This window comes from Melitaea cinxia, chromosome 2 (genome assembly GCF_905220565.1).
Source record: "Melitaea cinxia chromosome 2, ilMelCinx1.1, whole genome shotgun sequence".
NCBI classification, from domain to species: Eukaryota; Metazoa; Arthropoda; class Insecta; order Lepidoptera; family Nymphalidae; genus Melitaea; species Melitaea cinxia.
The window spans coordinates 11,262,491-11,276,005 of NC_059395.1; the positions used below are offsets into that span (position 1 = coordinate 11,262,491).

The 13,515-nt window shown below is 31.7% G+C and overlaps 1 protein-coding gene across 1 annotated transcript in view; it reads right to left on the reverse strand.

Annotated features, from left to right (window-relative positions):
- Positions 1 to 2,673, reverse strand: part of LOC123664914 (ATP-binding cassette sub-family C member 4-like) — a 43,056-nt gene extending 40,383 nt beyond the window's left edge. Inside the window, exon 1 of the mRNA XM_045599286.1 lies at positions 2,362 to 2,673. Within this exon, the coding sequence (XP_045455242.1) occupies positions 2,362 to 2,582 (221 nt within the window). The 5' untranslated portion in view covers positions 2,583 to 2,673. The remainder of the gene's footprint in view (positions 1 to 2,361) is intronic.
- Between the last annotated feature and the right edge of the window lie 10,842 nt (positions 2,674 to 13,515).

Here is a 13,515-nt window from a genome sequence, read left to right on the forward strand (position 1 = left end):
TTTATTTTAATGAGACAATTATAATTTCTATAAACAATAATTGTTATTCAAATTAGAATTGTAATAATTGATAATTGCATCAAAAATATTTTGATTATATTGCTTATAAATATTTAAACGTTAGCATAAATTAAAAAATAAAAACGAATTGTAGTTTAGTAGCTAAAACAGGTTTGTGAACCGCGTTTTCATAGTTATTTACTCGTCATAAAAATGAGGGCAATTTGCCATTTAGTCTTGTTTGTTTTATCTAATGTCTCAACGACTTATGTTTTAATTGATATGTTATAGTAGTGGTGATGATTCGTTTTTGCGCGTAGTATTTGCGGGTACAAAAGAGGCAAACACTATTTTGATAAATCACAATCTTAATACAAGTATTATTTTGTTGGAATCGCCTGTTTGTTGCCTGTACAGTGTTCCGGTTTGGGAATCGGTATCATATTAATTTTGATTAATACTTTCATTTAGACGTCCCGTGGCTACGGCAATTTATTTATTTATTTATATAGTAATCTAACATAGTAGAAAGTGGTTTTTATCATTCGTACACAATTAAGCGTAAAATATCTTACACTATACACCAAACTTCAAGGCTAACTCAGCATGCAATACACATTAAACAGCTGATTCGAAACTAATGCTAACAATAAATATTTATCTTGTAAGAAATTAATTCAACAATAAAAGTATAAAACAACGTATAAAAAACTACATCTATTAAAGAAAAAAGTAAAAGTAGGTACAGTAGGAATATGTAAAAAAACAACGATAGACAACAATTTCAAACAAGATCATAAAACTTTTAAAACAGAGTAATACATCGCGAATTCTGTAAATATATATAAAAATTAAAATATAATCTATCTATAAGTAAAACGGTTAAAGGTATAAGAAATCGGTTGATATAATATTATATATAGTGTTATATGTTCAAACAGTAAGTAGGTAGCTAATTCGAGTTCATATGTAAAAAAAGCATCTTAACTTATCCATTAAATGCTTTCCTAGAATATCTAAAAATATTAATATCTGCTTTCTCTTTTAAAATTGGTTTATATAACTTTATTATTCTATTTAAGCATGTCGTCATCATCATCATCACTTCAGTCTATCGCAGTCCACTGCTGAACATAGGCCTCTACAAGTTCGCGTCAAAAATGGCGTGATCTCATGTGTGTTGCCCATAGTCACCACGCTGGGCAGGCGGGTTGGTGACCGCAGGGCTTGCTTTGTCGCACCGAATACGCTGCTGCCCGTTGTCGACCTGTGTATTTCAAAGCCCGCCGTTGAATGGTTATCCCGCCATCGGACGGCTTTTTAAGTACCAAGGTGGTAGTGGAACTGTGTTATCCCTTAGTCGCCTCTTACGACGGCCACGGGAAGAAAGGCGGTGGCTATATTCTTTACTGCCGTAGCCACACAGCATAAGCATGTACTGATGCTTAAATTAGTTCTAGCAAAGCTAGCTCACAAATGTTTGTTTTGACATGGAAGTCCTAATAGGTTTTCTAGGGATTGTCAGTTTTATTCTTCGGAACAATTAGAAATTTTGGGGAAATATCGAAAATACAAAAGTCCAGTGTTAAATAAGGCATTAAAATTTTATAGAATTTTTTGGTGATCAATCATCCTTACAATCTAATTACATTTAACAACTTTTATTACGAACATTATCTATCAGTAAGTACATCATATGGAGCAAAGTTCACTTTGGCTATCAACATTTTATTCAGTTTGTCTAATCTAATATTTTTGATTATTAATATTCGTATGTTAAACAAGAGTTTAAAGTATTTTATGGCGTATATGAGTACTTAATAGTGAATTCGAAAATATTCATTGTATTTTGTTTAATTATAATATGCTAGTAACTTTCAGAATAACTATAAAATTAAAACAAATTTTTTATATAATTACTATTTCATATTTAAGTAATAAGTATGTAGTTTCTGCTTCGTCAGAAACTTATAGATGTGTCTACTCGGATTTGATTTATAAGCTAAGAAGTATTCAAAAGTATAAAATACGTGTATAAAAAAATAAAATAAAAAAAAGTTACAATCCAATACAATAATGCGTTACGGTGTGCATATATACATATATATTTTTTAATATGCTGCAATATTGCGAAATTTTGTGGAAAAGTCTTTTGACTTTGTGATCCATGTTTTATCGAGAAAGTTTTTAAGCCGACATCATGCTACATCAGATGATCATCGACATGAGAAATATCTTATGTCGATCGAACCCGCGACCGCCAGCGCAGCGCACCAGTATTGTGACCGATACACCGTATGTTTTAATGCTTTATAATTTTGCACAACAATAGATATAGATAAAGATAAGCGTTTTTCTTACCTTTCTAAATAATCCCCTACAATTTTTGAGTTATATATTTTTTTCGTTGGAACTAAATCTTCATCTTCCAAATCACGTCTGTTTCCGTTGTAAAAAAGCGGAAACATCCAAATATATAGTAATCGAGAAATTAGACCGGGAGGTGATTTCTTTTTCGATTTCTTGGTTTCATTTTCATGTTTTTCATTTTTGTTACTTGACATATTTTTTGCAGTCACCATTTTACATTAATAACGCTAAAAAAATAATATTGAAACGTAAAAAATCCTACTGTTGCAAGCGTAATGATGCGCTCGCGTCTTGCGACACTTTCCGACTGTGCGAGTTTTAATTTCTCGTAGCACAACGCTCCACTTTAATAACACAATAACGATCTTTATTTAACAATATCTAATCCGTACAACTAAGTGATAATAAAATTTTATCAATACACATACACTTGATATAATTAAGTTTTTAATAGTTTCTGACGTATTAATTAAAAATATCAGAAATGATAATAATTTAAGTTACAAAAATTACATAAGACAATATTGTTCGAAAAGATGCAAAAGGATATTTATACTTCACTATATCACTTAATGAGTAGTGGAGATATTTTTTTAATATGGAATATTTTGTGGTAACATTGGTATGTAATCCATGTTTTGTCGATAATATGTAGCAGATAAGATTTGGTGAATTTTTATATAGGTACGGGCGAAAGTTCCAGTCTAATTTATATTATCTGTATAAATCATAACCTCTCTACTATATTGACGCGTACATGTGAAATACTTATTATCAGTAAACAAAAAGAAAGTCACTTTTGATCAGGCCTTTTATTTGTTTATTTCCGTTTGCAATAACGATAAATATTCTTTTATTAAGGTATTTATACTGTAACTTTATGGGCTTAACTTTAATATTAAAATTTAAATGAAAAAGCAAGTACAGTCGTAAATTTTTTTGTCGCTCTTTTCCGAAAGGAATTCTATTAAAGTGTTTAAAAAATAATTCAAAAGGGATCTTCATTGTTTTCTCTTCTAATTTAGTTATTTCTACTCAAGTGTGAACTATGAAATACTCGAGATAAGTCCTGAATATAATAAATGTAATTTAGCAGTATTCTTCTTAGGGTTTTTACGGGCTATGAACGTTTAAGTAGCGATCAGCGATCGATAGTTGATAGTATTATTAACCAGTTTAGTTCTGTTTCATTCGAGCGTAACGTTTGACTACCGTGGTTACATATATAATTGATACGGGGGATGCAGCTCCCATTCGTCAACGTTATTATCGGATGTCTCCGGAGAAGCAACGAATTCTTTCGGAGGAGGTTGATAAGATGCTTAAGATGGATGTCATCGAACCCTGTCAGAGTGAATGGAGCTCTCCCGTCCTTCTGGTAACTAAGGGAAAGGATACGGGTAGTTATCGTTTATGCTTAGATAGTCGTAAACTGAATGCAGTAACCAAAAAGGATGCGTATAATTTACTTTATATATCGGAAATTTTGGGTAACCTTAGGGGTGCTCATTATTTGTCGACTATCGATTTTTGTAGTGCTTTTTTCCAAACTCAGGAATCGGATAGGGATAAAACTGCTTTTTAAATTCCTTCTCGTGGCACGTCCAGGTTTAAACGTACGGCTTTTGGTATAACTAAAGCACCTGCCTCACAACAGAGTTAGTAGATAGGTTATTTGGTAATCGTTTCGGTGTTGAGGTTTGTTGTTTTGTTGACGGTCAATAATAGCAACCGCTGATTTTAATGAACATGTTTCTATATTATTGCAAATATTGGAAATTTTAAAAGAATGTAATCTTACTAATAATTTTCGATAAATGTCATTTTTTTAAGGAATCAGTTGAAGTATTTTGGTTACGTAATCAATAAACATGGTTTGCGTACGGACCCAGATAAGATTTCTGCAATAGTTAATTTTCCTACTCCAACCAACGTTAAAGGTTTAAAACGTTTTTTAGGGACAGCATCTTGGTATCGTCGTTTCGTTAAGAATTTTAGTACTTTGGCGGCACCATTAAAAAATAAGTTCTTCTCGTAAGGGAGCACCTCTATTAAAGTAGACGGACGAGGCTGATAGTTCATTTAGAAAACTCAAGGAGTTTTTAGTTTCGGCTCCTACTCTCAGGTATCCTAATTATGGTGAGCCTTTTGAAGTTTACACGGACGCGAGTAGTTACGGGATCGGTGCTATGCTTACTCAAAACTTTGAAGGTAAAGAACACCCCGTCGCTTGAGTAGGTCTCTTACCAAGCAGAAACGGAATTACGGAACGGGAAACGTTAGCGGTTTTGGTTGTGGTCGAACATTGGCGTTGTTATCTTGACGATAGTAAAAAGTTTACAGTTTACACGGATCATAGTGCTCTTAAGTGGTTCTTATCGTTGTCCAACCCGTCGGGTCGCTTGGCTCGATGGAGTACTAGGTTATCAGAATTTAACTTTGAGATTAAACATCATAAGGGTTGCGATAATCTCATTCCTGATGCGTCGACTTGTTCGGTTAATAATAAATGGTTTCTTAATATTTTTAATGGTTGCGTTAATAAGCCAGCATCTTTTCAAAATTATTTCAATAAAAACTATAAATTATATAGATTGACTAAAAGCAAAAATTATTTAACATCAGAGTTGATTGGAAGGAAGTGATTCCTATGGAACACCATTCGAAAATAATATCAATTAATTATGATGTACCTACTGCTGGTCATTTAGGTGTATTTAAAAACTCTTAAAAAATTAATTTTAAAATACTTTTGGCTGAAAATGTATAGAGATGTTTTAAGTTATGTCAATAATTGTCCTAAGTGTTTAGAATATAAGGCTCAAAATCACTTAATATTAGGTGACATGGGTCGACCTAAGAACTGTGTCCGACCATGGCAGGTTATTTCAGTTGATATTATGGGTCCATTACCTACAAGTACGAAATTAAATATGTTTATATTGGGGATAACATGTTGTTTTTCAAAATTTTGTTTAATTTTTCCTATGAAGCGCGCGGTTTTCAAATTAATAATTAAAGTAATTGAGGATAATGTTTCCTTGATTCACAGTATTCCTCAGACGGTAATTTTAGGTAATAGTCCGCTATTCACTAGTAAAGAGTATATATATATATATATATATATATATATATATATATATATATATATATATATTAGTATATGTATATATTTTTAAATGTATAATATTCCTAATGTTAATTTTTCTCCGCGTTATGCTCCTCAAGTTAATCCGGTTGAGAGATGTAATCGTACTATTTTGACATGTATTGCATCCTTTGTGGAGGAGGATCATAGATTGTGGAATTTGTACTTATCACAAATTCAATTTGCAATTAGCAGTGCGGTGAATGAATCCACGGGTTTCACCCCGTCCTTTTTAGTTTACTGTAGGGAGCTAGTGTCGTGTGGTTTGCATTATCTATACTCTGATAATGGAGACGATATAATTTTTACTCCTCGAGACTGTTACGTGGAGAACTTAGGTCAATTGGCAGATATATTCCATAAAGTACAATTTGGTTTATATGCATCTCATTTGAAAAATACTTCAAGATATAATTTGCGTTGTGGTGTGTGGCTCCTTCTTTTCCTTCGTCTCCAGCTACGGTCAGGTTCAGGGTGCGATTTGTTGGGGTCCTTCGCGAGGCGGTCAGGGTGGATACTTCTGATGTGGGAGCTGCGTGAGCTTAACCACGTGGTGCAAGGTGGTGCTACGGGCAGTGCCACTTGGGGCTTCGGAGCCTGATCGGCTAAGTGACCTTTTGAAACCTCCAACCATGTGCCAGGAATAATTCGAACCTTTGATAAGCTGGTGCTATAGTTTTTTTAATTACGTTTTATTTGTTAAAAATTTTAACAAGTTTGTGTGTTCCTAATTTTAATTTTAGTATTTAAAAATCGTCATCTTATTTAAACTATAAGAGTGTGCTTGATACTTTGTAATAAATTAATGTGTCATTTTTGATTTCATTGTCCTTTTATTGAATTATAGTTAGTTTTTTTTTTAATTTTTTTTAGTTCGTCGCGTTGAAAATTTAATTTCTCTCTAGATTATTTTTTTTAACGCGCGACCATTTCAGATAATAGTTACCAAACATCGCTTATCATTAAGGGAGAAAACTAATGTTCGCCTACTATTCCTACACTGCCATTTTTTTATTATGCATGTGACAATAACGTTGCGACTCCTCGACTTTACGATGTAATTGATGTAATCTCGAAAAGTTTTCTGGAAAACTTCTAAATTTAGCATTTAGCGAAAATATTAGTCAATCACTCAGGGACTTAAAAAATATTATCAGCGTTTTTTATTCTCAATAATAGTGGTCTCAATAATTTATGCTCTAAAGTGCATACGCTTCACTTCACCCTCCAATATCCTACTACTGGGCATAGATAAAGTGCATAGTTTCCGAGATATCGGCCAAAAACCCTTTTTCAAGATCACGACTAGAAAAAAGGTCAGGCTCAACCAGAGCATGTATCTGGACCGGATCAGGATAGAATGAGGCATGCCAGATCCGGCAAGTTCTATCAGAACCAGGTCTGGTCCAGACAAGGATAGCCGTATGTAAAATATAATCAAGTATGATAATGCATACTGGATCAGGACCCGGTCCGGTCCAGATCAGAATAGCATGATGTAAAATATAATCAAGTATGGTAAGGCATACTGGATCAGTACCCAGTCCGGTCCAGATCAGGATAGCCTGAAAGAAATTACGCGAACTGAGCCTGAATCGCACTATTAATGTTTTTAAGCGCACTTAGTATATATATACAATTATCAGGACAGCTTTCTTTACGTATCTTTATAACCGACTACAAAAAAGGAGGACGTTTCTCAATTCGACCGTATATATTTTAAATGTGTGTTCGCGGATAAATTCATTGTTTATAAACCGATTTTGATATTTTTTTTTTTTTTTGTTGGAGAGGATATATTCCTAGGGTGGTACCAAAATAAAGAAACCAGGATCTGATGATGGTATCCCAGAGAAATCGAAGGGAACCTTCGAAAATTTTTGTGTCAACTAAACGCACTGTTAATGTTTTTCGTCTACTTACGTTGTTTTATCTACGTTGTTCGTTACTTGTCTATTTAATTGAAGTCAGTTTTTATTGTTTGCTAGCAAACACCATTATTTGGAAACTATTTGTTGTAGTGTAATTTGTTACTATTATTTGTACCTGTTATTTTAATACTGATATTGTTTTAATGGTTTTTTTATTTGGTTAAAAAAATAGAATTCGTTTGTGCCTTACCACCGTAAGACATGCTTAGTTTCTTCAAGTATACTTTTTAATTATTATATTCAATATTATGTCGTAACCAAATTTCCTTGGAACTGTCCTTAGACCAGACATTTTCAATAACTTCTATTATTTTAATAAATAATCTTAATTTTACCCATATTGTTCTTAGTGTCATGGATTATTACGAGTATAACAGAATAAAACAAAAATTTTAATTTTAATTACAGTATCAAACCGAAAGTATGAAAAAGTGTAAGGTATAAAAGACAAGTACAAGTAGTACGTAACCGGGACACATAAGCAGATCTTTTTGTTTCTTTGTGCAACCTCATGTAAGAGTAATTTAGGTCGCTGAAGGCTTTACACTGTAAATAGCATTTGAAAATTTACAACAAATAACATCTTGAATCTATATAATTGTGTTTGCAGGCAAACGAAAAAAAAACCGACTTCAATTATATCGACAAGTAATACAACGTAGGTAGACAAAAAAAATAGTCAAGTAAATACGCATTATCAAAGATTACTCCAAAAGTTGTAATCAGATCTCGATGAAATTTAAACGTGACCACATGATAAATATCGGTTTTCGATTAAATTAAAAATAATCAAAACCACCCAGTAAAAAGTTACGCGGATTTTCGAGTTTCCCTCGATTTTATCTGGGATTACATCATTTGATCCTGGTTTCCTTATCATGGTACAACTTAAGGGATATCTCCTTTCCAACAAAAAAAGAATTATCAGAATCGGTTCATAAACGACGAAGTTATCCCCGAACATACATATATATATATTCGAATTTGTCGAATTAAGTAACCTCCTCCTTTTTTGATGTCGGTTAAAAAAAAGGAGTTGTTTTAATGTTACAAACAGACACTCCAATTTTATTTATTTATATAGATTTTATTTTATTTATCGATTTTATTATCAAATAAAGAAACAATATGTACAATTTCACAATTATAAGTAGCAAAAGAAAACAACTAAGGTTTGTACAATGGTACAGTTTACATTTCATAATGATAAAAAACCGTAGTGATTCGGAAACAATCTCAGTTACAGTTTCAGTTAGTATTTCAATTTTTATACAAAGTATTTTAATAATATTATGTTTTATCAAAAGGTTTTGCGAAAGGTAAAACTTTTTAAGTTTTTGTTATATATATTATTAGATATATATCATTTAGAGTATGTTTTTGTATTATCGTTTTTATTTTTATTGAATATTTTATCTCCTACAAGTATACACCATACGTGTATATACTGTACCACCACATATATGTATGATTTATTTTTAACCTAACCCTAAATATTTTAAAATAAAATTATTATCTACAAGTATAAATTGCAGCTACTTCTTTATAGATTTGTTTGGAATTTTTCTTTGTACAATATTATAATTTATTACTTAAAATGTGATTGTTTTAAGGAGTTGTTTTCAATTGCAATAATAAATGTTCTTTCTTGTTCTTAAAGCGATATATAAATATGTTATTTTTTATCTATTATTTCATATCAATTGTCACCTGATGTGTTTTGTAGATTATAAGAACATGATACCAAAGGATTATTTGTTTATCTTTATTTTTTTTTAGTACGACGTTCAGTGAGATTGCTCTTTGAATCAAGACAAAGTTCATGGCAACATGTTCATATCTATAAATTCCAGTACTTATCATTTAATTTTGCATTCTTGGTTATGATATCAACAACATTTTATGCAATTTAGGACATTCATTTTAAAATTTCATTCATCATTATAACGTAATTTTATTGTTTCTGTTGTCGTCAAACGTAACAATAAAATCGGTTAAGAAAAGTAAATCTAAAGCGCATACATAAAAATACCGGTTCAGGTATTTAAACGTAAGGTCAAATACATGGAATTACATGCGCCCTAAAGAACAAATTTCGTATAAAAAAGAATTTTGGTATTCGATATTACTCATTGACCTAATGCTGACTTCCGAAGGTGGTAAAAATGTATGTAGTCCAAGGTCCATCAATATAAGCGATGGTGCGTAGAGCGATGGTGTTCGCTGTGGGAGTGCGGGTATGCGGCGGCCGCGGCCCGCGCCCCGAGCACTCGATCCGCCCGCGCGCCGCAGTATGACGCGACCCGCCAACCGCCCGCCCGCCCCGACTCCAACCACGCTAATGCGCCTATTGCTTACCAACTATTAACATATTAATGTTCCAACGATACTATATCATGTGTCCCGATACACTCATAGTGCCTTCGAAACTGCTTATCAGCATTTTATTTATCAATAAGGTTGTGTTTACGTGTTTCGCTTAAAGTTCTGTGAAGAATTCAGTTTTTATTTAATTTATAATTGTTGAAATTAAAAAAATAAGTGAAAGATATGTTCAAGGTTGCAAATTGTTAATTTGTGTGTTGTACGAATGGACAAAAGAACAGTGTTTACAAAGTAATGTAACGTAGCAACAGAAATTATGTGATCGATTTATTATTTGCTTATTATTTTAAACGATCGCCGAGACATACATTCCGTTAAAAAAATATTTATTGAGCGACAGCACAACATAGCACAATAACTTTCATACGTAACGGATGAGAGGCTAAGAGAATGCTCAGTCGCGAAACTTTGTTTATATCTGGGAAGTGATCAAAACTTGCCCAATGCTCTAACCTAACCTAATTAATAAAAAAGATAATAATAACCTAAACACGAAGAGAGACATTTTTTACAAACAGTAAAAGCACTACGTAATTTTTAGTGATCTATAATTTAAAAAAAAAATATGATGACAAATTAAAAATAACAATTTCACGCTTATTACTATTTTATTATATCCAAATAAAAAATATATAGTATACATACTATTGATAATTTGTTTATCTTATTCCGTGAGTATGACAAATGATTAAATCTGAGATAATAATTTCTGTTACAAATTAATACTAAAGTAAATATCCCCGAAGTTATAGACATAGGCTGTGACAATCTAGAATTAATGTTATAGTTTTAAATGAAACCCCCTACAAATATCGAAATATGTATATAAATAAGTAAAATTAGGACTACAGTGTTCAATATATAGATAATAAGTTATCCTGGCTGTTACTTGTGGTCATGGAAAACGGTGCCTTAAAACATGGGAGCAACAACAACAATAACGACATTGTTGAAGAAAAAGTGGTAAGTAACACTTATTTATTTTACTTTTAATGGACTGACATAAACTATAATGAAGTTTTGGTTACTTTCTAAGACTTTTGCATTTCACATCGTCCCAATTCATATTTTTCATTTCGTCGTATATAAATAAAAATGAACGTTGCTAAGCGCATAACTCGAGAATACCTCGACCAATTCGGCTAATTTATTTTTTTGTATGTTCCTTAAGGCCCACGGAAGGTTTAATTACTAAAAAAAAGTTGATAAATACACTAATTTTTACAATTAACTTTTGACAGAACGAAGTCTGTATGGGCCGCTAGTTTAAAATAAAAATTGCATTTACAAAATATTTTTAGAGATAAATTAAAAGTACCAAGCGTATATATGTCATAAATGTAGGTTAGCGTTTTGAGACAAGATCATAACAACTTCTATAATACACCTGCTGTATCTTAAGATTTCTCCCGCGTGAAAATTGTTTCTGCTCTACTTACCTACACGTCCAAGTTTTTACCGAAAATAAAATATCACGATTTATCGCAATATTGCAAATCCTGTAAGATAAGTACTAGTCCCATAATATACCCCCAATATTTTTATTTCATCGCTCAAATTTCTTGGCATGACCGCAGCTATTAACACTATACTGAATACGGATATTTTCCCCAAAATATGGATATAGGCACGAATTGTTCCTGTTTTTAAAAGTGATAGGCCTAATTTTATAGTAAACTTTAGACCACTTTCGATCATTTCTACAATGTAAGGTCTTTGAAAGTCTGGTTTATGAAATTATATTTAGAAGATATTAGTGCGCATTTTGCTTACAAAAAAGATTATAGTCAATGTAGTAATCAATGAGTATAAATCCAAACCTTATACTGCTTACTCTGGTGTTCAACAAGGCTCCATTTTAGTACCTTCTATTTTTGATATTTTTGTTAATGATAATAATAAATAATAAACGCTTTACACTCAACGGCCCCAGTAGCATTTTCTCCTCTGTTGGGGGTCCGGAAACACACACAATACAGAAGCACAACGCCCAGACCACGACAAACATCTATATGGTCGATACAAATGTCTGTCGTAAGCGGGAATAGAACCCGCGATCGCCAGCGTAACAGCCAGTGGTATGACCGCTGCGCCAACGCGTCGTTACGCGATATCGCCGCAATATTCTAACAATCTGAGTGTTCTCTGTTTGCGGACGATTGAACTACCTCAAAGATCTCAATCGTCTTATTCAATCGCGTAATGTGAACTGTATGTGTCTTTACAAAGGTACGCTAAGAAATGCCATTTGGTTAGATTCACCAAGGAGAAACATTTTTTGCAGAGCCATTATTTTATAGCTTCTGAAAAGCTGAGTGTAGGTTCGATATGTGATTTGAGAGTTATTCTTAACAGTCAATTAAGGCTTACAGCACATATTAACAACAAGCAAATTGGAATATTATTCAAATTAATATTTTGGTATTTTTCTTTTCATATAATTTTAATGATCTTTTGTGTAATATATATCTTATTATATATATATATATATATTTTTAAATTTATATTTATACCTTCAAACATAAAACTGATATGTAAAATTTTGTTTTGTGATGAATAAGTAAATAAATAAAATCATTATTAATGTTTTTTAACTGACGTAATTTCTTAGTTTTTAAACTGAACATGTAATTTTTTATACGTATGGTTGTGGCTAAATTGCTGCGCTATTTAATATTTTTATTTAATTTACCTATTATTTAGTGCATAAATATAGACAAACACTTTTACGTAGTAAAAAAAAGAAAAAAAACAGCAGTACAGAAATAAAATTAAACAAAAAGTACAAGGACAGCACGTAGGGGCGGTCTTATTGCTTTAAGCAATCTCTTCATACAACCCCAGGTAAAAGGAGATTATTAGTAACAAAGTGCGGGATTGTGCAAAAGTAGATAAATATAAATAGAATTATAAATACATAAAAGCATATATACATACACATATAGAAGAATAGGATAAACATACAAAATCATGAGAATAAGTAAATTTACGTAAACCATACGTAACAATATAGGTACTCATATTAAATATTTACACATACACAAAATACATACATACATAATTACATACATACATATACAACAATACAAATGCATATCATAAAATAATATAAAAAAAAACCATTTAAAGCGATAGATAATGTTTGTATAAGCGGTTCTTAAAAATTAATAACGAATCAGAATGACGAACTTTTCTGGGTAGGCTATTCCATAGTTTCGCAGCCTTAATCGTAAAAGAGTTGTTGTGCACTTGCGATTGCGAAACAAACATCTTTAGCCGATTGTCTCTACGTGACCGAAGGTTTAGGTGAAGGTCAGAATTTGAGCCAAGAAATACAAAATGTTCTTTTAAATAAGAAGGTGATAAGGGATTATAAAGAATGGAGTAAAGAAGGGGGAGCAAGTGGAGATACGGCGCAGTCTGATTGGTAGCCAATTGAGTCTAGCTCGGTATTCGGATATGTAATATTTTTAGTGTGTTTTTGTTGCTTATTTTTCTTATAAATGTATTATATTGTATATTTTACCGATTAAAATTAATTAAATTATTCGTTTAATTTTAATCAGTAATATATAATATATAAATATTTACCAAACTATTCTGTATTAAAACATTTATATTGTATTTTGTTGGTTATTTTTAATAAATAAATAAATAAATAATGGTGCTACGCAAAACAAA